Raw genomic sequence first — 27,390 nt, forward strand, 5'->3', positions numbered from 1 at the left:
CTTTATCTACTGTATGTTACTTTTTAAAGAATGTTCAACGTTACTCGATAATTTGAAATAAATGATTTCAGTTAAAAAAGAAATCTGGGCACTCTTGCAAAAAACATTATTTTATTTCAATTTGAAACTAAATAATTTAAATTTTAAAAGGGTTAAATAAATTTGTAGAAATAACTAAACAAACAAAAAGCCAAAACTCTTACTAATTGAAATCGCGTTTTGTTGAAAAATAACTGCAATGAACCTACCCTTTTGCTTTTTGTGATTACTTGATAATTCCGTCAATATTTACAAAAAATACAAAAATGCATTGATTTTAGAATATTGTTAAATTTCACGTTAAATTCAAAATGGATTGGGATGCTTGTTCAAAAAATGTAATGCAAGTTCAACATTTATTTGTCTTGCAAACCACTATACAAAAAAAAACTTTTTATATGTATTTGTGTTTGAATCAATCTCTGATCTCAAGAAATTAGCCTCTTTTATGCGGAGGCGTTTCGTCGATTTTTCTTAAACCTTAAATATTTTTTTGCAACCTTCGAAAAGCTGTTTTTAGGTTTACACAAGACGTACAAATTGCTTCAAAAAGATTGCAAATTTATTGCAATTTTCGAAAATGTATTTTTTCAATACATTTTCAAATCATTGTTGCTAAAAAGCTAAGAAGCTTTATACTTTTCTAAATATTAAGACGGGGAATTTCGCTCTCATGGACACACCTAATTATTTATTACAAAAATGTAAAAAATACATCAGAATTCTTGAAAAAAGCATGAGAACGGATGTGTTGGCATGTTTAAATATTGATCATACAAAGAAAAAAAAAGCTGGTAATATTTATCAGGAAATGATGACAAATTTTGTGTAATATTACATCAGAAAATGATGAATTTTCATCAGTTCAGCAAGTTAACAAGCTAAACATATTTTTAGCTTTTTCATTTAAAAAAAAAACTTTTGATTTTTTTCCTTCAGAGTAAAACATTCCTTTACAGTAATAATATATTTTCAAAGACCACATGAAGTTTGTTAAGTTTATGATTTGAAGCGATTGTCGCTTGACTGTATGGCAAAAAAAGAGGAGAACGAGTAAAAAATCTAAAATTGAGCAGAAAAATATAAACAACACTCATTAAGCAAATGCTGACTTAAATTTATGATTGATGATTTATGATGATTTTACACAAATTTTCAAAAAAAATGTTTTGAAATAGCTACATCTTGGCTAAATTCTCACTAATATAAATATTTACTTAACAATTAAAGGCGGAAAACGTCAAATTGAGAAGTAAAATTTATCAAGCAATAAGAATTGGTTAATCTCCTTAACACGAGATAAATTGGAAAGTTATTTAAAAAAAAAATGAGAAGTATAGAGTCAATTCCAATCGCCAAAAACCAAAAAATCTGACAGTCTCCCGAAATCCAAATCACCATCGTTGAACTTTCACCCAGTCCTCGTCAGAACAGCCTGCCTGACAGCAGCAGCAGCCGTGCGTCCGACTGCGCAGCCAAGAACTTGATCTTGAAACCCGCACGCTGCGAATGTGTCAGAACGCGTCCGCGTTCGAGCTCGCCATAACATAGGGGAACTATACCCTTTTTCAGCCTATTTCTATTATCGGCCTATCAGTACTTTGATCATGAATTACAGCTTTCATAAAGTGTTTTCGACTGTTCCAAAGTAATAAATAGCTCAAGTAAAAGTGAGCAAGCAACTCTCCATTGTTGATACATCTGAAAATGTTGATTTAATAGCGGAAAACGGCAAAAGTGATGAGAATTGGTCGAACGGCTTAGAGTGATTAAAATGGGTATATTTCCCCTAATAAACTGTACCAGTAGTGTAGCGTACCACTGCCAGTACAGTTGCACAATTGCAACTCGCCGTCGTCGGCTATGACACGCTCGCCGACTTGTATGAGATAATGAACGATTCCCGCAGCCATGGCTGTGTGTAGTTGTGTTTATGTTGTTGCGCCCAGTGCATTTAATCGGCACTGGCAGCGCGAAGCGCTGGAAGAAGCACCTCTCCCCATGTATTAGCATTAAGTAATGTTTGATCAAGCTCACTTTCGATCACGATAGCTATCAGCTATTGCTGGAGTTGCTGGTGTTGGTGCGGTTTACGACTGTCTGCGTGTAGATCGAATCGCTGGAAAGCTCGTCAGCGCGCTGCATTTCCTCGCCGATCGGTTCCGGTATCTACTAAGCTGCCTCGCAGCTGTAGTGGTAGCACCGCGACTTCACCACTACAAACTCTCTGCGACGACTCTGTTTGGGAACCTGGCGTAAACATCACGTAGTGTGCGGAACTTGGATCTTCGCGGGCGCGCGCGAGCGCACGATCGTTCAGTTTTCAATTTCAATACCGCTTCGTACGTCGGGCACCTCGCGTCGTCGTCGTCGCCGAACTTCCTCTTTCACTCTCACTCTCGACCGTGCCATTTCTCCCCCTCTCTACCGCGCGGTCACCTGGCGCGCGCTGGCGGAACTTGGTCGTGTCTCTTACCTTTCTTCGTTGGTTTGGGTTTTTGGCAGAGCGGTGGGGGTCCTCCTCAGGTTCCGCCGTCTCTTTCTCGCAATTTCTCGCGCGCGCGCGACTTCGGACTCCGGCGCGGGGTCTCTGGAAACCCTTGAGACAGTACCGTCCGATGAGTCGGGATTCGTCGATCGCTGTAGACGCGCGTGCGTAAGGTGACCGGTGTGTGCATTGTGTGTGGAGCTTTCTCTTTTCTTTCCTTTTTTTTTGGGAGCCTCGCTGAAGCCGCGTTCTACGCGCCGATTTGTTTTGATTCTGGATTCTGGGTGTGCGCATACAGGCGTGATCGCGGCGAGTTCTGTGTGGTAGTGATCGCGGCGTAGAACAGCTGATACGGCGTGCGCGCCAGCGGGTCGTGGAGTGTAATTTGCGCAATTAACTGCAGGTCTCCTGCGGGAACGACACTAGCGCTGTGTGGGGAAAGTGTTCCGCTAGAACCTGATCGTGTGGCGTTGAATATCTGCGTGTGTGTGAGAATTTGAGTGTTGATTGACGGTGAACATGCAGTCACCGTGTGATACCGCTTTAATGAATGCAGCAGCAGCAAAAACCCGGTGAGATCTTCTGAGGCTTGTGGGTTACGAAGGGCCCTCTTTGACAAGTGTGATCGTGTGACGATCGTGAGTGCGAGAATACAGAAGCTAATTTGAATTGAAAAAAAGTGTGTGTGTGCGCGAAACGCATGGAATAGCACGACCAAGGTCAGCTGGAGTTGGATTTGCATTTGCGCTGAGGCGGTAGCTTCGAAAACAAAAAAAAACGTGCTCGTGAAGTGTGTTATCAACACGCCGTATCACTTGGATTACACTCTCTCTCTCAGGGATTACCGCGAGGCAGTGGTGGGCCAAATGTTTTACGAATTTGACAAGTGTCTGCCGTACTCCTGACACCCCCAAGAAGAATCGCGACGATTGTTGTCGCGCGAGCCTCCAATGCCTTGAACCCTTTCAGGGGTTTCGCGCGGAGGACATCCACCAAGAAGAGAGGAAGAACAAGTGATTAAGTGTGTGACTAGACCTGCTAGAACATCAGGTGTACCGCGCAGCTGTATAGTTGTTGTGGCGAGTGGACGCTCCAGGAAGAAACCTCCCCCCAAAACAAGTGAAAGCTTTGTGAAGACACCCCCAAACCCCCCAAAAACAAAATGAACATGGAATTCCAACCGTTGCCCCCGGTTTCCAGCATGAACCTGGGCGGGGGACCCCCAGCTCCATCCCCCTCCCCGCACGTCCAGATCATCCCGAACGGCGGTGCCTCAGCCACCGGGAACTCCACCAACCAGCTGCTCAACTCGATGCCGCCGCCGCCGATCCTGCCCGTTGGTATGCCCCTGCAGCAGGTGGTTCACAACCTGCAGCACCTGACCGGCAACGTCAACGGGCTCGGCCAGCAGCAGCAACACCAACAACATCAACAGCAGCAACATCCCCATCAGACCCTCCTCGGAACCAACAACACAAACGGCCTGAACGGGATCCATCAGAGCCAGAGTCTGCCACCGACGTCGCAGCTTCTGCAGGCCATCCATCACAATCAGGCCAACAACAATAATAACAACAACAATAACGCGATCGTCAACCAGAACAACAACAACTCGATCACGCAGTATCAGGTGCAGCAGCTCTGGAGACACCACGCCTATCTGAACGGTAATGTGTTTGGGTGCTTTTTTTTGGAAGAAAATATGAAAAGTTGTGGTGGAACTGTTATCAGTGATCGAAAAGAACGATAATGTAGGACAAGCTGCTATTCCCGTAATGGGAACATGGTGTTGTGAACGATCATCTGCGATGAGTTATGCCACTGTTGGTTATGGCATTCGGGAGAGCTTCGTGGGGCTTGAGTGTTGATAAAGAGTACAACTATTTTACGCAGAAGAAAGCATTTTGTTGAAAGTACGGTTACGGAGGAAAATGTGTTTTTTGATGAACTGAAAGGCAATAAAAAACCATTTCTAGTTTAAAAAAGTGATCTTGCAATAGCTAAGTATTGTTGGCTAAGGATTTCTGCACTTAGACTTGCACAATCCAAGTTTGTTGAGTGTTGACAAGATCTTTGTTTACACCTTTAATGTGAATTGCCTTGATTATATGTTTTGTTTTAACCTGCACTGTCTTGAAATAGAACTGCCAAGATGTCAAACAGAACACGCGTTTTTTTGTTCCGTAAAAAAATGAATCCGTGAAAATACAGTCCGCTAGATTTCGAGTGTGAGAAGATCAGTAAATTTGGCTCCCGAGGAGCTTCGAACTGATGAGAATCCAACCCAAGATCATCCACATACAAAGCGAGCACCATAACCTGTCAGCCACGTCTGCTTCAAGAGAGAAGAACCAGTGGACTGTAGACGAAATTACTTCAGCATGGTTTTGTTTATCCTGCATATCTCTTGTCAAAATCTAAGCTGGTAGATAATTTTGTATGAAAAATTTGGCATAAATCACTCTAAACTACTTAATATTAATAATAATAACAGTGAATTCATCAAGATGAGGGCTAAAACTGTCTTGAAGAGCAAGTATTATTTGAGTTATTATGCAATTGATTATATTTTGACAAGACACGATAATTTTGAAATTCCTGAAAAAGACATGTTAAGATTTTTTTCAGTCGAATTAACAATCATTGAGATTATCAAATATGTGAGAAATCAAACCAGAAAATATTGTGACTTAATCACGAATATGAGACAACAAAATATCGGTTTATTCTTAAATTTTGTATTCTTTCCTTAATTCACTTATAAGAATTCTTTCTACGAAACTTGTTTTTTTTCTTTTCTTCAAATGTTGTTTAACTTATGAAATATAATTGATAGAATCAGAAAAACAAGACGATAGTCCAAGGTTCAATAAATTTACAGAGCAAATTACAAATTATTGGAAAATCTTATGATTACACATCTTAGGATGGGTCGCTTGATGGATTCGCTAATCTTTTTTTTTATCAAACTATTTGAGATCCGCTTCAAAAAGTATATGAATAACACTTAAGTGCTAAAAACTTTATACAGATTTTCAGACACTTGGTGAGTTGTTGATTCTGAATCGATATTTGTACGTTAAAGTCGGTTCAGGAGCTTGTATTAAGAAGTTCATTTTTCGAGTGATTTTATAGCCTTTTCTCAGTGAGGTGAGGAAGGCAAAAATTCCTTCAACTCTGGGTATGGTTGTGAGAAGAAATAATTTTTAAGCTAAAACGATCATAACATGCTTTTTTCCGGTCTGTGACACCAAAATTCAAAATTTTCAAAAAGTCTTAAAGTGCTCTATTTGATTTAAAACAAAAAAAAAATGTTTGGAAATTCAATTATTATAGTTAGAAATAATTTAAAAATATCAATTCTACAAGGTTTTCATTGAAACTTGAAAAACTTAAAAAATAACAATAACTTTTAAACAAATCTTTTGAGTAATACTCAACTCAATCTTTTCAAACTTAAAACAATCATTTCAAAATTAATAAGATATATTTATCAAAAGCTCACCAAACAAATCGATGCCTATGTGATCTCTTGTTCTAACTAGAGAGGAATCCCAGCAAGCTTAGTACAAGAGAGCACAGAGGCAACGAAATGCTGGCAAGTTATCTGTTACACCGTTGTGTCATGTTAGTGTTTCTTTTACAATGATGATCCACTTAAATTAAATGGATAGTTTTTTCTAAAAAATATCACGTTTTTTACACATAACAAAGCTTTCATTGCATTGTGAAATGCAATTCAATTCAATTCAGTTTATTTCTTTAGTTTATCGACTAACAAGAGTTTTGTAAATACAGTAGAGAGTTTTGGTGGATCCTTTTAGTTGTGTGTAAGGCATTTTTCTCAATGGATACAAGTAATGTTGGTTAAAAAAGAAAACCGAAAAACACTTATAAAAAACATGTTAGCATTGTGAACATAACTAACAAAAATAAAATCAAAAATTGTGGATTTCAATCAACTTAGTTACTGAATTATAATTTTAAAAATGTTAAAATTCTTGTTTCATCGATACTACAATTAATAGATGATAGGTCTACAACGATTTAGTGAATTATTTAGTTTAGAAAGTCTTGTAAGATATTCCTGTTAAGTTTATCAAAATGGATAGAACTGAAATCTTTGCGGGAATTATTGTAACACAACATTCAGGTTGCAATTATTAAAAAATTGAAACATATTTGAATTTAAAAAATGTCTCAATTTTCAATACTCTTAAAATAATATTGATTCTTATTTAAATGTATATTGGACTTTAATTTATTTTTAAACGTTGGATTAAATAATGGATACTCATATAAATCTTTATTTAAACCATTTTATTATAACACAGTAGACGAGATCCCAAAGTTAAGTGAAAATTTTCCAAAGAATGATGAAGTTTTGGAGCTTTGGTGTCTTCAGAAGAGTTTTTTTTTGTCTTGGTTGAAAATTAGGTTGGTTTACGATAGGGTAAACCAGTAAATTTAACTTCACAGGACTATTTTTAGGATTTCTTTCTGAAAAAAGTTCATTTTTACCCGTTTTCGTCATTTTCCCGCTCATGCGCGCGGTGCGTCGAAAAAACCAGTTTTTATGTTCAAAAAATCATATCTCCGAATCGTGTTGATGGTTATTCGCAATTTTTGGATATGTTATGTAAATTATTACAAGAAATCAAGGAATTTTTTTTTTGGTTGTAAGCTTTGGCCCCGAGACCTTCAAATTAGCAAATGAAATTTTCATAGGACCTTTTCAAATATTCAGCTTGTTTTTTCGAACATCAACATATTTTTTCTTAAAAGCCCAACTAATAACCTTTCTTTCGAAACGTGGCAACTCTAAAATTAGTTCCGGAAATGTGCTTTTTGCGAAAATCGACGCAAATTGACATTTTTTGGACCACCCTATATTGGATAAGAGCACCCTAATCACCAAACAAAAAAAAGACGGTTCTTATTATGTTGGCCAAGTTGGAACTTCCATGCCAAATTAGAGCCAAATCGAAGCACTTTTGATTTGGAGACTTCCTGTTTGACATGGAATCGCTGTATATATTGACAATTTTATATTTTAGCTAGGATGGTATCGTACACTTTTCCCTTGAAAATTTCGTTTAAGAATGACTACATCATGTCATATTTTTTTTCTTTTTCCAAATTTATACCAAACATTAAATTCGGGCTTCAAAATCAAAACTTTTATTTATTTTAAACTAATATTAACTAATAATAACGTATAGTGCTTATGAAGCCACACAAAAAAAATATTTCTGGAAATCGTGAATTGTGTTCATGAATTTGAGAACCAAGCAGGAATTTATTTGATTCGATTTCGAGAATGGAATTTTCCGTGCAACATTGTTTGGATAATTTTTAGTATTAATGTGCTAGTATGTGAGATTGAGTACTTTTTGTCCAAAGGAAATATGTTCATCTCTTGGTTTTATATCAATTCAAAATGCAACAAATTTCAAAATATAAACAATAGGCAAAGTAACATGTATCAATTAAAACCATGTTATTTTTGTTTTTTGAAAGAGTTGTTGAGAATGCTTTTATCATCAATTCAACTCATTTCAACATATTTGTACAAATATTGATAAAACTGATTACCACTACTTTGCTCATCAGACACTAAAAATTAGCACCGGTAATCAATCTCTGTTAATCACAATCCAAATTTAATTATTCCGTCATCAAATCTAAAATTTCAACAGGTCACGCTTTCTTTGACAACAATTCGAAGCACTTCTACCTCGACATTCCAAAAACGCGAACCCTTTCTCGTCGTGCCTTATCAAAATAGCCAAGTGACCACACCGTATTGTGTTCACAACTCTCGCCAAGAACCGGCTTCCCGGGAGGGTGAGGGGAGGTCGTTCAATTTGCACCTTTCCCTGCTGATTGGCTCGGCCAGTCTCGCGCCAACCAGATAATTGAACTAGGTGGGCCACAAATGGATCACATGTCCGACCAGGTTCAAGTTTTCGTGCGCAAATTTCCACACTCACTCAGCGCGATTAGGGGTTTAGGGTCCGAAAAATGTCGCACAAAGCTCAAGCTCGCACGAAGACTTGAGGAGGACTGCAACCGGACCCCGGACAACTTTCCATTTCATTTCGACATGACCGGGCTCGGCGGGTACTCGAATTTAACCGGTTTTTGCGAGAAAGACACACGCGCGGACCCCAGATATGAACCAACTGTGCAGCTTGGGGTTTGGGTCGTTTTTCGGGCCGGATCCGGGCGGAACTTCTTGCTGTTACCTGAGGAGGTCCAGCCAACTCGAGCCAAACCCAACAAGAATGACGAATGGTCACTTTTACTTTCGTGGAAAGGGTCGAAACGCGTTGGTTTGAAATTGAGAATTTCAACTACCAGTTTGAGAGCATTTTTCTCTTGTTAGTTTCACTTCTTTAGGAGGAGGTATTTGTTGGTAATTTCAAACAGGTAGCCAATTTCGAGATAAACATTGTCTTGAAACTAGCATTTAATCTTGATGCAAACTCAAAGGTTACCATTAACGCCTCCGCCATCAAAAGAATTACCCATAGATATTACAAAGTTGCAAAACTTCACTTTCGCCTAACCGTCCATTTCCGGGCGGGAACTTAAACAATGCATTCCAACCCATTGATCTTCGCCAACCCTCCCCGTAGTCGGCCGGTAATAATCTGACAGTTCAGCACGCCGCGCCGCCCTTTGGCCATTAGATCCGAATCTTGGCCGTTTTCAGAGAGTTGGAGTCAGAAGCAGTGCGCGAGAGCCTCATTACGAAGTCATGCCCAAAACAAGTAGTTGGTACAAATGCCATCAGTCGATCTTTGCGAGCGTCACACAGACAGACAGACAATAAAAACCGGCTCGCGACGATCAGTTTCGGGCCATGCTTTCTGCACTTCCGTCCTTTCGCCGTGGCTTTTGCGACGTAATCGCAACGGATCCGATCGATCACGCCAATCCGGAATTTGTGCCTTTTTTTCCACGACGGCGCAGCGAGGTAGCCAGCGAGCAACACTTTAGTCATTTTTAATAACGAAGCACGACAAAACATGCAAATACACGTTCCGGTAGGGTAGTTTGACAGTTGTGGGACGGAATTCCGCGCAAAAAAAGTTTAGCCGCAAACTTTTCTTGCAATCGGCAATACAAATGTTAAACGTCACTTGAAGATCAACGGCGTTCGACTTCTGTCAAAATGCCCCAAAACCGACGTGCGCGAAGCGCACCAGAACTGCACAAAAAAGTGTACCCTAAAAAAAAACAAACAAAAACAAAACGGTTCGCGAGAAAGCACCAACACACTGGCGAGCGCGCACGAAAGAGCGAAACAAAAAGCGGAAGAAAAAAACCCCGTTCGCGGAACGGTATTTGTGTTTCCTCTCCCTCTCTCACCCTCTCTCTCTCTCCCAATTTTCGGCCCGCGCTCTTTTCACTTTCATTTTCGTTGAAGCGCGTTGAGCGTGCGCGCGGCCGCGCTCACGAAGTGTGCGATTTCCATCGCAATGCACAATACCACACACAAAAACTCGTACAAAAAGTGTCAAAATATTGCAACTCTGTGCACGTTTGGCGCGGAGCTACGTGACAGGACGCATCTTGCGATTGTTTTGTCAAAGCTGGCGGACTTTCGGGCGAAAATGCCGCCGAAATTGTTATTTTCCCGAAACAATATCAATAAATAGTGCTGCGTCACGTTTGAAAACTCGAAAATATTGCGAGCGCGCACCGAACTGTAACGAACTGCCAAAATCGCGCAGTTTGACGTTTATTTATTTTTTTCGGTGAAAGTTTTTTTCCCCAGTCTGTCGCGACGTCGCAGTAAGCGTGTGTGTGCGCGTTTAGTTCCGTCGTGTCGCGTCGTCGATACGCGAGCAACGCACACTATGATGTAAGACTCTGCGCAGTGTTGTGACGTGGTGTTTGAGAGTGTGATTTTGGCATTTAAAAAATGAGAATTAGGGGAAATTCTCCAATGTTTTGCAAATTGAGAATTTGGCCCTATTTTCATCCCATTCGCCAATGTTCACTATTTAAATAACTTGTTTTGCAAAACTTTGCATTTGTGTGCATCTTTGGGTGTAGACAATAAACATAATTTAAAAGATATTAAAAATTGTATCAAAATTTGTTTTTCAAACTGTGTCTGTTGATATTACATTACCACCTCTCAACCAAAACTTCACTTTCAATTGCTCTTGTCGATCAACTTATTTATCAAATTCATCACATTACGAAATGTAAACCTGGCCACGTGCCTCCGAACGTCGCAGAGCTCCGCACCAACCTCTTGGAATTTATAATTTCTCGACATTTCGTCAAAATGTAAATATTTACAACGCACTCGGAGTCGTGCCGCAAAAGGTGCGCGTCTCTGCTCCATATTTGCATTCCGCGAATGAATAGCTGCGCGTCGCAACTTGTCAGGGTTTGCGCGACACGCGTGTGTGTGGTCAGAATTGGAGATTTAGATTTATACACTGCCATCCAAAGTTGAGAGATTGTCAATAGAGAGAGGAAATCTGCTGTGACAAATGTGAGTCCAGCTGGTCGATTGATCGAAAGTGTCAACTGATTTGAAATTGGGACAAAATACAACTCATTGGCCAAATAAGCATCTTGTGAGACAAGCTAGACTTATTGGCCGTGAGTAATTAAGAAGATTTGCTAATGAGTTTGGCTTTGTCACTTGGACACGCAATTCGTAACTCAGCTAAAAAAGTGAGACAACCTTTGTCAGTTGGACACTCAGAACCAAACATAATGTCTTGCAATGGTATGCTTTGAAACAGCTGGGAAAACATGAGACAAGCCTTGTCAGTTGGACACTCAGAGGACCTAAAGGGATTGTAAAGGTACGGTTGAAAAAAGCTCAAAAAATGAGACAAGCTGTGCCATTTGTACACTTAAAACCAAATTTCATATCTTGCAATGGTATGCTTTGACACAGCTAGAAAATGAGACAAAATTTGCCACTTGGATCCTAACAGAATGTTTTGCAATGGAATACATTGAAATAGCTGGAAAATGAGACAAACTTTGTCACTTGGACACTCAAAACCAAACTCAATATCTTGCAATAGAATGCTTTGAATCAGCTGGAAAATGAGACAAAATTTGCCACTTGGACACTCAGGTCCTTACTGAATGTCTTGCAATGGAATGCTTTGAAACAGCTGAAAAATGAGACAAGATTTGCCACTTGGACACTCAGATCCTAACTGAATGTTTTGCAGTGGAATGCCTTTAAACAGCTAGAAAATGAGACAAAATTGACCACTTGGACACTCAGATCCTTATTAAATCTCTCTGAATATCTTGCAATGGAATGCTTTGAAACAGCTGTAAAATGAGACAAGATTTGCCACTTGGACACTCAGATCTTACGATTTCCAATAGCTTGAAAATGCGACAAAATTTACCACTTGGACACTCAGATCCTAACTGAATATTTTCCAATGGAATGCTTTCCAACAGCTGGGAAATGAGACAAGATATGCCACTTGGACACTTAGATCTTAACTGAATATCTTGCCATGGAATGCTTTGAAACAGCTGGAAAATGAGACAAGATTTGCCACATGGACTCTTAGATCCTAACTGAATATCTTGTAATGGAATGCTTTGAAACAACTGGAAAATGAGACAAGATTTGCCACTTGGACACTCATATCCTTACTAAATATTTTACAATGGAATGCTTAAGAACAGCTGAAAAATGAGACAAAATTTGCCACTTGGACTCTCAGATCCTAACTGAATATTTTCCAATGGAATGCTTTGAAACAGCTGGAAAATGAGACAAGATTTGCCACTTGGACACTCAGATCTTATGATTTCAAACAGCTAAAAAATGAGACAAAATTTACCACTTGGACACTACGATCCTAACTGATTTTCTTGCAATGAAATGCTTTGAAATATCTAAAAAATGAGACAAAATTTGCCACTTGGACATTCAGATCTTATGATTTCAAACAGCTAAAAAATGAGACAAAATTTGCCACTTGGACACTCAGATCCTAACTGAATGTCTTGCAATGGAATGCTTTGAAACAGCTGAAAAATGAGACAAGACTTGCCACTTGGACACTCAGATCTTAACTGAATGTCTTGCAATAATGCTTTGAAACAGCTGAAAAATGAGACAAAATTTGCCACTTGGACACTACGATCCTAACTGATTATCTTGCAATGAAATGCTTTGAAATATCTAAAAAATGAGACAAAATTTGCCACTTGGACATTCAGATCTTATGATTTCAAACAGCTGAAAAATGAGACAAAATTTGCCACTTGGACACTACGATCCTAACTGATTATCTTGCAATGAAATGCTTTGAAATATCTAAAAAATGAGACAAAATTTGCCACTTAGACATTCAGATCTTATGATTTCAAACAGCTAAAGAATGAGACAAAATTTACCACTTGGACACTCAGATCTTAACTGAATGTTTTGCAATGGAATGCTTTGAAACAGCTGGAAAATGAGACAATATTTGCCATTTGGACACTCAGATCCTAACTGAATATCTTGCAATGTAATGCTTTGAAACAGGTGGAAATTGAGACAAGATATGCCACTTTTCCAATGGAATGCTTTGAAACATCTGAAAAAATGAGACAAGATTTGCCACTTGGACACTCAAAACCAAACTTAATATCTTGCAATGGAATGCTTTGAAACAGCTGGAAAATGAGACAAGATTTGTCACTTGGACACTCAGATCCTAACTGAATATCTTGCAATGGAATGCTTTGAAACAGCTGAAAAATGAGACAAGACTTGCCACTTGGACACTCAGATCCTTACTGAATATCTTGCACTCAGATCCTAACTGAATATCTTGCAATGGAATGTTTTGAAACAGCTGAAAAATGAGACAAGACTTGCCACTTGGACACTCAGATCCTTACTGAATGTCTTGCAATGGAATGCTTTGAAACAGCTGAAAAATGAGACAAGATTTGCCACTTGGACACTCAGATCCTTACTGAATGTCTTGCAATGGAATGCTTTGAAACAGCTGGAAAATGAGACAAAATTTGCCACTTGGACTTTCAGATCCTTACTGAATGTTTTGCAATGGAATGCTTTGAAACAGCCGGAAAATGAGACAAGATTTACCACTTGGACAATCAGGTCCTAACTAAAAGTCTTGTAATGATAAACTTTGAAACAGCTAGGAAAACATGAGGCAAGCTATACCAGTTGGACACTTAAATTCTGATCTGTGCAATGGTGTGCTTTGAGACAATGTGGGACAAGCTGCGCCAGTTGGACACTCGGATACAAATTGAAGGTCTTGTAATGGTATGCTTTGGGACAACTGGAATTACGTGAGACAAGCTTTGCCAGTTGGACACTTTGCTACCAAATGAAGGTCTTAAAATAATATCGTTGAAAACAAGTGGAAAAATGTGAGACAAGCTTTGCCAGATGGACACTCAGCTATTGAGTGAGTTTCTTGTAACGGCATGCTTTGAAACATTTGGAAAAACGTGAGACAAGCTTTGCCAGTTGGGCAATCAGATCTCAAATGATTTTTTGAAATTTTCAAAGGTTTGAAACAGCTGGAATAGAATGAGACAAGTTATGTCAGTTGGACATTTAGAATCAAACTTAAATTTTGGTAATGATATGCTAGAAAAGGCGAGAAATTGTGAGACAAGTTTTGTCATTTGGACATCCTTATCCTTATTTTCAAATGGTATAGTAAGTTTTGAGTAAGAGATTTTGAGACAAATTTGACCATTTGGTCATTAAAACTGATGTCTCAGAATTGATAAAATAAAAATAAGTGAAAATTATTGAAGGAGTGCAATCAAACTTGGCAGCTCAGCATTTTAAGATGAACCATGTCATCAAAATGTCTTACAAAACCTCCCGCTGCAGCCCGCCAATAAATACCGACATTCCGATTTCGTCAATCCGTCCCCCTCACTCAACCAAAGCTGCCATTTCCACACCTAATAATTCACCCGTCGGTCCCCACCGTAAGCCGCGAACCTGGCCACTATCAAAAAATAACTTTCTCTTTCGCTTAATTTTATACGCATCTCAAAAGCCGGCTCAACCTTTCCCACTCATAGCTCAGGCGGCCAAGATGCTAGCATAAAGATCATAGTTCAGCCGATCAACATCCGGCATAAAAGAGCAAGCAGGTAGAAATGGTTGACCTTTCCAGCGCTGGCAACAGGAAAAGATGAACAAATAAAAAGCTCTCTAATCAAAAGCTTGGCAAACCGGAAGAAGATGACGGAGAAATGTCACCTTATCTTGAGAGACGAACACAAAAAAATGGTGGCCAAAACCAGTTCGTCGCTTGCACGCACCCAAGTCTCTCCCCGGGAAGGACTCTGTCCCACACTGCTGGTCTCCTCTGGTGGATTTTATTGCCCCTGCGGGGCAAGGTGCGTAAAGTTGGGAGATTTGTGCGTGAGGAGAAGCAATGGTTGAAAGTTTTTTTTGGGTACAAACTTTTGATGTCCAACTGGCATAACTTGTCTATTGTTGCAGAATGGGCAGATGTTGTCTCATATTGCTGGCTAAAATCAGTCTTTTCTTTGATCATTACTTAATTGATGGACTCTTGTGTTTCTTTCTTTCAACTGGCTGAGTTTGTCTCACTTTTTTAAGACCCCAAAAAACTAACATTTTTTTTAGAAATTAGTAGAATGTCCAACTGGTCGCAGTTGTCTCACTAATTTAGTTTTGATCAGTGTATTGATCACTGGTCCAAACTGTGTTTGAATATTTTGTTAAATCTCAGCAGATTCAAAGTTATTCGATTTAGGACATAAAATTTGTCTTGATGTCCAAATGGTTGAGGTTGTCCCACCATTGTTTAGTTCAGAATAAGTTCAACGATTGTTTAAGCATTGCCATAATGCTTCATGATATGGTTTGTATTTGCGCCAATATGCATAGTTTGTCTCACTTTTGGCATTGAAGAAGTAAATCGGTTGTCCCACCTCTTTCCATCAACCTGAAAGTTTACTTCGAAATGCTAGAATCGTAATTCAAACCGACAAAATCTTCGCAACCTAGTGCCAATCTAACGCCGCATTACGTATGATGCAAGCTATTGCGCGCGCGCGCAACTTCCGTCCGTCCCAGCCATGCAATAGCGCTGCCCATGGTAGTGCCATTAAGGCATGCCGTGAAGAGTTGCCATCACATGTAATTGCTTCATTCCGCCGCACTCCACTACTTTCTTCGCATACAACTCACGGGGGCCGCCATAAAACTGGCGAAAAATTCGCCTTTTGTTTCGTTCGAAGATCTGGATCACTGGGGTGTGTGCATTTAGATCGTCGAGAAACCGCGCCAGTTGAGGAAACGATTCACCAGGAAATGAGTTGCGGTTTTTGCGGTTTCGGGGAACCGTGCCCAATCGATGATCAGCCGGTCGTGCAAAGAGATGCAAAAGGACAGATTGGGACGGCTGTTTGAAGAATGCCGACCAGGTCGACGTGGTGGGAACTTGTGCGGCGGGGGAAATGTCATCAGATGGACAGGTCGTGGAGAAAGGTCCTGCCAGTCTGACCTGCTAGGGGAATGGCAGTTGAACGATGGCCAATGGGACATACTTGTCTCATTTTTTCCTGAAATTTCCTTTTTTTCATTTGCATGACTTTCAAGTTAAAATGGTTCAAAACTCTTCGTGTCCAAAAGGTGTTCTTTGTCTCACATGCCTGTTCAGACAACATAGTCAAACAGTTTATAGAAATTGTCTCACCATTTTGTTTCAAATGAAGTATTTTTTGAACTTATCAATTGGTAAAGTTTGTCTCACGTTACAGTCAACTCTTACATTGCAATCATCAAGCAACATTACAATTTACATACATTTTCAGCCGAAAACCTATAGATGACTCAAGAGCAGGACACGTAAAACTTCTTCATGTCCAAATGGTTCAAGTTGTCTCACTTATGTTGTGCCAATTTCATGAAGAGTCCAAATCTGTTGAAATGCCCAAAAGGTAAAACTTGTCTAACCACTTTTGACAAACAATCTTTCAACCCTAACAAAACAAGACATGAAATTGGAATCGAATGTCCAACTGGAAATGTTTGTCTCACTTTTTAACAGCTATTTACGGATAACAACAGCTACTTCAGAGGTAGCCACTGTGTACAGCTTGTCCCATGTCCCATTTCCACCAACCAAAATCGTGATTTCCAAAAACAAAAGTGGCCCAGCATGGCGTGCAAATCCACTCCACTACCCGGCTCCAAGTCCGGCATGTTACGTGATCACGAGCACGTCCGATCGGAAAGTGGTCACCGCCATTAAAGCTACCTTGGCATGGCTTGGCAAAACGAAAGCAAAAGTGAGCCGATGTCCTCCTTTTCCTCGAAGAAAGATGGCTCAAGCTCGAGCTTCCCGCCAATTAGCGCCTTTCCCCTCCTCGCGAGGATCGCGCGCGGAATTTGTTTGACCAATTTCTACACACACATGGTATTGCGCGATAGTAATGTTGGAATCGATATGCTGGGCACGCCAAGGGTTTTTTGGTCATCAATGCGGTAGCCTACTTTTGAACAGCGACTTGGTAGTTGGGAAGTTGCGTTCGCGAACTACTTTCGCGCGAAAGAAAGCGAGAGTTGGCGGCGGAACTGACCAGCTTTAATGGGTTTGCCAAGTTGGACGACGACGGGTTGTTGTTGACGATGATGTGATGTGGTCGTCTATGCTTGGACGGGGGCTTACGTAACTGCTTGGTGCCACCGTGTTGAGGGGGTTGGACTGTGTCACTTTCTTGGACGCGATCGAATGTTTGTAGGTTGATGGGTGACGAGCATGAACTAAGTATTGATTATCTCCAAGGAAAAAAAAAAAAAAAAAAAAAAAAAAAAAGCTTGTCAATTTGTTTGGCGGGTTTTAAAAGTCATTGTTTATGTTTTTGACATTAGTTTACATGAAGAATAGTAACATAATTCGTTCTAATGCTGACACGATTTTTTTTTGTTTTTGTTTTAATTTGGATTTGGTTTGCTTCAAAGAACATATTTTTCAGTTGCTAGGTTTGTTGGGACAAGATGGGCTATGAACGTTTATTCCGATTAATAAGCTTGAATATTTGATACAATATGGAAAACATTCAGAAAACCAAATTTCACAATTTGTCATATCGGAAAAAATAAACGTAAATTCATCAATTTCCCCTAAACAGTAGGATTTTCCCTGAACTGTCAAAATTTGTAGGCCCTTATGATTTCTTGAAAGCTCTTCAAAAATATCAATATTTCAAAGGTCGTCGCTCAACATTGTAACCATGCAGCAAATCTGGGAGAGTATCAACGTTAAGAGGAAAAATCTATACATTTTGCTGGAAAACTTCTGGATAAATCTAAAAGTTTGATTGGAGTTTGAATGGAAAATGAATCTTCTTTGAAAAGAAAAAAAACCTTAAGATACAGAACAAAGTTTGTAAAATTTTAATCACGTTCAGATTAACAGCCATTTATAGGCTTCAAAATGTTTTTAATTTAATTTAAAGTAAAGTATTTATCTTTGAACATTACCTATTCCTGGAAAAGTGCAAATCTATGTATTTTAGTTTTATTTAGTTTGATGGTTCGACTTGAGTTGAAAATAAGCACCAGTAAAATTTTAAATCGAGACGTTTAGAACGGTATGCCCACGAATCCTTCCTCCCATGTAAATTTACTGAAAATGTTGATCCACAAAATCTCCTCTGCGATGAATACAACGTCTTATAAAAAAACATCCTGAATAATTTTGAATGATATAAAAAATATTATGAAGATACGAAAATAAAACAAATTTAATCGACTCTTTATTCTGTTCAAACAGAAAACAAAAGAGATGATCTAGTCAAACCATTTCACATCAACAAAAATGCATGCATTTTCTTTAAAAAAAAATTTGACTGTAAAAAATTAACTGTTTCATTTAACTGGAACAATTCGATGTAAGAATAAATTATATGAAGAGGATTTACAGAAATATTTAAGAATCTTTTGAAAATAACGCTGCTATTCAACAATTCTTAAGTCCACTACAAATAACTCGTTTTTCAAATTTTTTACTCCGCTATCCATTTTCAAACTAAGTTTAAAGAAACCGAATTAATACATTTAGCTTTAAAGATAGATTTTTGGTTCACTACGATATATCAGAAAGAACATGGGTTTAAATTTGTTAAAAATAAGTTTGAAATTTTGTGAGGTAAGTTTGCTGTATGGGGATTTGTAGGCCTAGTGATTTTTCACGCTCGAAAATTGCAAATTTTACGGGGACCTCAATTTCAAAACACCAAATTTCACGCAAATTTCGCGGAACTTGAATTTTTTAAAAATAATTCTGAAAATCCTTTGTTTAAATCACAGAAACTACGTTTTATGCTTCACTACATATTATTCTTCAATAAACTAAAAAAATCTTCACTAAATTTGAATGCAACACATTCATGGATGGGCTCTATATTTATATATTTGGAAACAAAATGTGGGGCACGCGTATTCCCATTTACTGGGCTGCTCTTATAATATTCGACTAATAAAGCTAAAATGTTTTCTGTTATATAATTTTACATTTTATTGAATTTCATATCAAAGCAAGATTTAACAATCTTGTCCAGTAAGAATGAGTAAAATAATATAATTTTTAACAGAATCGAAATTTTTATTCTAAATGTGAAATGAAAACAAAAAAGTAGTATTTTTTAACTTTCACGGGAATCATCCACCCAAATAAACACATATAGTTAAAATTAAACAGGCCCAAAAAAATTAAATGTTTTTAAAATGTGATTCTAAAGATAAACAATACTCTTCATTTTATTTTGAATTAATTTCTTTTAATTTCTTTCAAAACTATACCTTTCAAATGAAATAGCAGTGAAATTTTTAATACAGCGAATGAAAATATTACTAAATTTAGTTGGATTCTAATAAAATTCAAAAATCTGAACATTTCTTCAAATGGTTCATATCAACTTGACATACATATATATTCAAGCTTTTTAATTGAAAACTAATAAAATTTAATTAAATAGTCTTTTTGGATGAAATATTTATTAAGTTGTTATAAAAAAAATTATTTAAGAAAATTGATAAATTTCACGAATTTCACGCCGTCCACAAAATCGTCAAAAATCACTAACCCTATATTAGTAATTAAACCAGGGTATTCACTCGCTTAATTCTACAGTAGTTCATAAGATTATTTTTATTCCTTTTTGAGTTTGATAAATTATTTTGAGAAAAATCGTTACATTTTCACACAAACATAAAATTTCACGGGATTTCGCGGAAAAAGCCAAATTTCGCGGATTTCACGCTGTCCGCGAAATCGTGAAATTTCACTAACCCTAGGGATTTGTATGAAAATTTAATGATGAAAATGTATTATTTGGAAACGCGACATAAAGTTTCATAATCATAATTAAAATTGGGAATAATTTATGTGAAAAGCCAAAATCTGATAAAATGAAAATTCTGTGAAAAATTGTTGAAGACAACAAAACAAATGATTCTACCAGATATCATAAATCTAAGAAACAAAGAGCTTAAAACTCCGAAATAGTTATGTTTTATGAAAACAGGTAATATTTTTTTTTTGTTTATTGTAGGGATCTTAATTGGCACAGGTTTGCTGAGTCAAAGTACTTTGAGAGCTTTACACAAGGCCAATGCAAATATTATTTCTAGGTTTTGTCCCCCGTTCAAAATTTTCTCCAGAAATAATGATTGCTAAAAAAAAATTACATTAGTTTCTTTTTTGTGAAATAAATTGCATGCTATTTAGAAAACCATGCGATTTTTGCATTTTTTTACAATTAAAGTTTATTTATCTTCTAACAAATTTCAAACCAAATTTTAAGGCCACAAATGGGAAATGGACGTGAAACTGAAGGATTTTTTTCATAAATTCATTTATATTTTGCAAATTTTTGACACTAGCATGATTGCAATGATGTATGAAGCTTTTCTTAAACATTTTGCTAAACATTTCTAATAAGGCTTGAAATTTGAATTTTATTTGTTTTGCTCCCCTTGACTTTGACCATAGCTGTGGAACAAAAACTATAAATACAATTTGTATCAACCTTAGGAAGAAAAAATAAAAAATGACTAGTTCACAAATTTCCACCTTAATTTTGAAAACACGGAACCATAAAGTATCATGTTTTTTTTTTGGTATCAGTTTTAGAGTTATGCTATTTAAATGTTAATTCTGTCTTTTCCAGATCTGTGGTCCTAAAATTCAAAATTTGTAAATCGATTGATGTGCCTCAATTGAGTAAATAATTAAGGATCAATCATCAAGAATCCTTTGAAAATTTGAACCGAATCTTTGGATAATCGAATCAGAAATACTTTTTACTTTTCGTTGTCTTATTTTGGGGTCGTGAAGATCTAATATAAACAAACTCTGAAGAAGTTTAGAAATTTTAAGTCTAAATTTGCAGTCAAAATGGTGGTGATTAAACATTGAGAAAAGCATTTGATAATTTAAAAGTCAACCAACCACTCAAATTAGCTTCGAAGTACTCGAATCAGTTAAAAGTGAATAAATAATAATAAATAAATAAAAATTCAGATGCAATCGTTTGAGAATTCAAAGTTCTTATAGAAAAACTTGCGATTGAATGATTCGGGTTATACATTCTAGAATGTATAGTTTACAATCAATTGTATAAGTTTTTTGAATGACATTTTTAATTTTTGAACAATATTTTGTTGCCTCCTGTATATTTTTTTGGAACACAATTTTCAAATAAAATTTGATATGGTCTGATTGAAAATAAATTCTTCTGAATACTGAAACCCGTTCAATCCTGAAAGGAAAGTCCCCTTCAAACGCAAAGTTGCTTGCAACTCCACCTTGTGACGTCACTACTTTCACGTAACTGTGTCAAACTCGCCTGCCCAGCTGACTATCGATCCCTCCTACGCACTCGTGTATTAAGGTTACACCGAAAACCTAGTTTCCCGCCCACAACCGACAACCGACTTCCGCAAGTGTGTAAACAAATCTTCGAGAAGGTTGAAAAATCGCCTCTCGGAATGCTCGGAATGAAACTCGATGCGTACCTACATTTTCCGCGTTAGTTTTCCCTACCTTGCTGCTGCTGTTGTTTTCCACATTCGCCCCGTAGACCTAGTGCCGCGGCAGCTTAGGAAGCCGTACCGGAATCGATTCCAAGCCGCTGCTTGCGGGGGCGGCTAAGCTTCACACTCAATCAAGTCGATGGGAAAAAACTACCTTTTCCAAGCAGGCAACTAACAATGCAACGCTGCAAATCATACGCTGAGAAAGAAGAACCTCGTCGGGTTTGTTTACTTTATTACTTCCCCCTTTGTGCGTCGCGAAAGCCTTGGCGGCGGCCATCTTGGAAAACCGCAGCTGCCGAGGTTTTGCATACAAACGGAAATGCCACCACCGGATTGATGTGTGTGCTCACTCGAGGCGAGTCGAATGAGCCCCGGGGTGGCCCGAACGGACGTAGCCGAGGCCCGCGGGACGCGGTCAAAGATGCGAGGTGGGGACTCGATTTTGACAGCTCTCTGCGTGTGCGCCGTTTCGGTGCAATTAATTTTTCGCGTCGGCTGGGTTGGAACCAGTTTCCAGCTGGCTGCCGATATGGTTTAGTGGAATCTCTTCCTTATCAGGTTTTCCGAGGTGCGGTTAGGTAACAGCTGATAGTGTTTCGTCGTTTTCTTCGCTTTCTTCTTTTTCCCTCAACGCGTTTTTTATTCCTTCCAAAATTTACGACTCGCTCCGCCTAATTAAAATAGAAAGTTGCCAGCCGAAAAAAAAACCTGTCGAATCAAATCATCACGAGCGAGCTTTTTTTCGGAGAGCTTTTTTTCGGCGAGGGGTTACGCAATGGCGTCACGCGGTGAGCCGCAGATCATCGATCTAATTACCGATTCCGGAGTGGAAAATTGATGGGTTGCGTAACAACGGCACCTGCCGCCATTTCTCCACACTCTCGGAAGTGTGGTGCGCTTTTCTGCGCAGGTCCGGAGAAGCTTTCCGTTTGGAGAGAGGAGGATACGAGTTTGAGGTCGGAGAAAAAAAAGCACACAAAGTTTTGGGCTCTGCCCCGCCAAACAATGGACTTGGGCGCGATGACAGGAAAGGAGCGTTGAAATTTGTTTGACGGTGGTATTGTTGACTTTGCTTCTTTCTCTTTCATACAAAGTTGTGGTAGACAATTGGACATAAATTGTGATTACTTTATGAGCTGAAGTTGATGCGAGGTGTCGGGAATTGTGTATTATTTTTTGAATTTGGCATACTAAAATATGAGAAAAATGTCAGTAAGTTGTTCATTAATTACATGTGGTTAGATTGATTCTTGGATACGTAATTTTGTTAAGGTCACTGAATATCAACTGAATTTATCAAACATCTTTTTCAACTTGTTTAATTTTTTTTCAATCTTGCAACAATCAAAATTTCAAAATTTAGGCAAAATGTAACAAAATTTCCTTCAAACGTTTGCCTTTTCCGCAATCAAAGTTTCACATCTATCCACAAAATAGCCCAAAATGCTCAAGAAACCACACAACTAGAGTTGTCACGCGCCGGTCTGAAGTTATCCACGGGTGGCACGTCCGCAAAAACAAACCGAAATGGCTCACGTACAGTCATTTGAAGAACTTCAACGATGGAAGCGCCCAGAGTTAATCAGCTTGATTGAGGTCTTAATGTCGGTGAGTGTGTGTTCATGACTTAGACGACATGAATTTGGTTGGGAGCAGACATTACAGCTGAGGGCACGTTGGGCGACAATGTTGTTCAGTTAGTTATTGTTTGTGGTTTATGCATAACTTTCAGTTTTTTATGAAGTAATGAATGTGGTAAACCGTTTGTAAGGTATGCTGTTATGAAAATTTTCTAGCTTCATGCCAAAATATAACACCAACAACTCGTTATAAAAAAAATAATTAAAGATTAATTTTATTATCATAGCTACTTTTGAAAAATATTATAAAACTTATGTGTTCGTAATTTTTTGTCATAACTTGTGATTGCATTGTGGAATCATTGTTCTTCGCATAGAAAATAAAATATTTTAACACTGGTTCAGATTATTTTTTTCTGTTCAAAATTTGCCTTCAACAAAATGTGTAAAAATCATGATTTGTTTTCATTTCTTGTATCAAATTCCTTATTTTTGAAAATTGATTGGATTGGATAAAACATTGATGTAAATTTTAAAAAGAACGCTCGATTTGATGGCGTACTCAGAATTCCGAAAAACGTATTTTTCATGAGAAAAAAATTACAAAAATAGTTTTAAAACCTCCACTATTTTTCGTTACTCGAATTTTTTTTGCCAGGCTATAAAATCACTCGAAAATTGAACTTCTTAAATAAACCTTCTAGATATACCTTCACGTATACAAATCGACTCAGAATCAAATACTGAGCAAATGTCTATGTGGTGCAGACACCATTTTTTCCACACGATTTTCTCAGAACTGGCTGAACCGATTTTGGCCGGGTCAGCCTTATTCGATTCGTTGTGGGGTCCCATAAGTCCCTATTAAAATTTATTCTGTTTAGTAAAGAATTAATAAAGTAATGATAAGAAAATGATTTTTGTACACTGCAAATAAGGGTGATTTTTTGCATAACCTCAAAAGGCCGGGTCTTTTTGTTTACGTGCGAGTGTCGCGGCAGATGCGAAACGCCCGGTTGCTACATTGCTTCACCCAACTGGCAGTCGCATGATTGTGATGCATGGTGGCATGAAAGTATATCAGAATCTGCATGAAATCTGTCCTCATGCATTTTTTGCGATATAGGGGTGTGACATTTTTGCCCGTTACCGACATTTATCGACATTACCGACGGCTGATTGATTGTATTGGAGAAAAAAATCTAAACAGAACGAGGATTGAACCATCAACTTCTTGGTTATTGGTCCGACACTCTACCACCGCGCCATGGACGCTTGATGAATTGAGAGGGACAGAACACCAACATAATCTTCTCTTTGGAGTGTTGCTCGGGGACGCGCCAGCATTATATGTGTTGGTGAGAACTGCAGATCGTTGACATGTTTACACGCGGGCAAAAATGAACTATGAGCTTGCTGGAAAAACTGTTAGAAAATATAACATTTTCTGCAGCAAATCCACTGTTGCAGATTTTGGTATATATTTTTCCTTTGGGTGTTGAAATGAGAGTCTGCAGTTTCCTGGAAAAGTCTGTATCAGGTATATATTTTTTTCATAAACTTATTTTCATTATTACTTTGTGAGGAAGGCACCAATTACCTAATGGTGGATTAAGAAACGCTTTTTTTGTGATATGTTATTTTATGGGGAATTGAATGTACTTTTCAAATCTGCAATAGCTCAGAAGGATCATTTTTCTAATAAATAAAATTAAGGACAACATTTTTAATTTTTAAATTTCGTATTTTTTGGAGTAGAACAATGTTCTACAAAGTTACAGAGCAGACAATAAAATACAAAAAAGAAATGTTTATAAACACAAGAGGTTTGCTTGTTATGCCACGAGTTATCGTGATTTTACGAAAAAAAAAAGTTTTGAAAAAGTTGGCCAGCCACTCCGTCACGAGATATCGAAAAATGAACTTTGGATTCTTGATCAGCGACGCGAATTTAAGAGGGGTTTAGGCAACTTTTTCCGTTTCCGTGTGAGTTGATAGAAAATGACCCTTATCGAATACTCGTATGAATTTGACTGATATTGATAAAACATTGATGATAGTTTTAAATCATTTTCAATTCTGAAATAATTGACATATTTTTTAATCAACGATCTTTACATAACATTATATTCTATTACAATAACATTCATATTATTTGCTTGATTCCAGGAATGTGAAAAATATAATGTGTATAGATTTCAGATCCTTCAGACATATACATTCAAAAATTTTAAACATCATACTTCCCATCTTAATAAAAAATCACAAAAAAATATAGTTCATATAAGTCAATATTTAATCCACTTCCAAATTGGTCAGTACGATTATGATTTAATTAAAAAAAAACTATTTATCAAATAATTTGTTATCACAAAAACATGATTTTGACAAACTTCCTATTCGATTTTTTTAAATTATGATATGTTTTAGTGGACAAAATGTGCCATCTTTTGAGCTACAAGGTATGACGGGACGTTTAGTTGTTCAACAAATCATAAATAAAAAAAAAAGAGATTTTTGGAAAATATCGAAATCATTTTTTGGATTTAAAATTGAATTTTGAATCAAAACGTACTTTTTGTGATAAATAAAACTCACCGTTTGCTAGTTTAAGCCATTTTCAAAGGCTAAAATTATCAGAATTTTTTTTTTCAAACAGTATCCGTACTTGTCCATGACTGAAAATAGTTTATTTAGAAACTGAGAAAATTCTCTACAAATTTCTTTTTTCGGGCATTCTTGGTTCGGCCTTCTGTTTCTTACCTTGCAATAATTAAAATTACGAAAAAGTATTGTTTTCTATTTGCCACTTATTCGGCCCTCAATTTTCAATTGATGATATCTTAGAAACTATTGATCTGAATTCACTGTTAAAAAGTTACTTTCGTTTTACATTTTCTCAACCCACTGAATTTTTTTTTCAGATTTTTAAAATCATGGCTTACATTTAAAAAATGCCAAATAATTCGAATTTATTCCGCAAAAGTTGGCACTTTTTATTCACAAAAACATATCAAAAATTGAAGGTGATCTAGTTTGTCAAAATCGATTTTTTGTGTGATAAAAAAATAATTTAGAAAAAGATATTTTTGCGTGTACCTATTTTTTAGAATAGTTCGTTTTATTATCTACGACTATGCTGAACACATCAAATCGCTTAGATATTCCCTTCTCAAGGTAGAGATTTTCGAATATTTTATATGGACAACCTCAAAATGTGTATAGAAAAACCAATGAATTAAAATGGCTTCTTTGGACCTGATCAAATCTGAAGAATCAAAAATTTCTTAAAAATTATGGACGGCTTCATCTTAAGGTGAAACAGGAATAAAACAAGCTTTGATGTTAACTGCCTTTTATGGTGTCGTCTTATGATTTTGAAATTTAATACAGGCTTAATTATCCGATAGAAAACCGAAATCCGCACGAAAATCTAAGTACAAAATTCCATCCAAATAAAAAAAAATACAGAAATCAAGTAAGTCAATTTGCATTTTTTTTTATCAAAATAATGATTTTTATACCTTTTCATAAAACGAAACGGAATTTGATTTACTTTGTTTAATTTCCTCAGCATTTAAATGTTGAAATTCCAATTTGAGCGAGTTGAGATATTTCAATTCAAAATAATTATTCATGACACTTCTCCAAAAACACGAACCTCGATTTAAAATTAAAAGACCAAAAATCTAATCTAATCTAATCTAATCTAATCTAACCCTATCGCAGCCAGTCTTTCGAGGGCATCCTGGAGAATGCCTTAGGTTGATTAACGCCTAGCATCTTCTTGTCATTATTAACATTTGCAGTGCCCCATTGCATTAAATTGCATTGAAACATCATAAACGTTAAAGCGGCCAGGCCTACTGCGTAAAGTTTACCGCAAAGATGATTCGTTGAATTGGATTGAATTTGAGCATAAATGATCAAACAACAATACAGTTCTGAATCTACAGGGGAGGAAGAAACGTGGGGATCTCCCGCTCACGTTCCTGTTTGTTTAGGCAATGAATCGTTGGGAGCACCATGCTAAGAAGTTTTGGTGCTCCGGGACCCTCATGGATGGGACATCGTATTTCCACGAATGCCCTGGACACTATATGCCGTGGTTATAGCGCCACAACTCGCTCAAAATTAAAAGACCAAAAATCTGCTTACAAACAGCTCAAATCCCGTCGAAAACTTTCACTCTCGTTTTTTTTGCTGCG

The 27,390-nt window shown here is 37.5% G+C and overlaps 1 protein-coding gene across 7 annotated transcripts in view; it reads left to right on the plus strand.

Moving 5' to 3' along the window:
• Positions 1-27,390, plus strand: part of LOC120422433 (hepatic leukemia factor) — a 114,834-nt gene that overhangs the window by 35,546 nt on the left and 51,898 nt on the right. The window contains exon 1 of one of the 7 annotated variants that reach the window (XM_039585858.2): positions 2,858-4,194. The exons of 5 other annotated variants lie outside the window; for them this stretch is intronic. In XM_039585858.2, coding sequence (XP_039441792.1) covers positions 3,690-4,194 — 505 coding nt within the window. In that variant the 5' untranslated portion in view covers positions 2,858-3,689. Of the gene's footprint in view, positions 1-2,857; positions 4,195-27,390 lie in introns of those variants that run through there. One more of the 7 variants, XM_039585859.2, reaches the window with a different exon arrangement.

This window comes from Culex pipiens, chromosome 3 (assembly GCF_016801865.2).
Source record: "Culex pipiens pallens isolate TS chromosome 3, TS_CPP_V2, whole genome shotgun sequence".
Classification (NCBI taxonomy): Eukaryota; Metazoa; Arthropoda; class Insecta; order Diptera; family Culicidae; genus Culex; species Culex pipiens.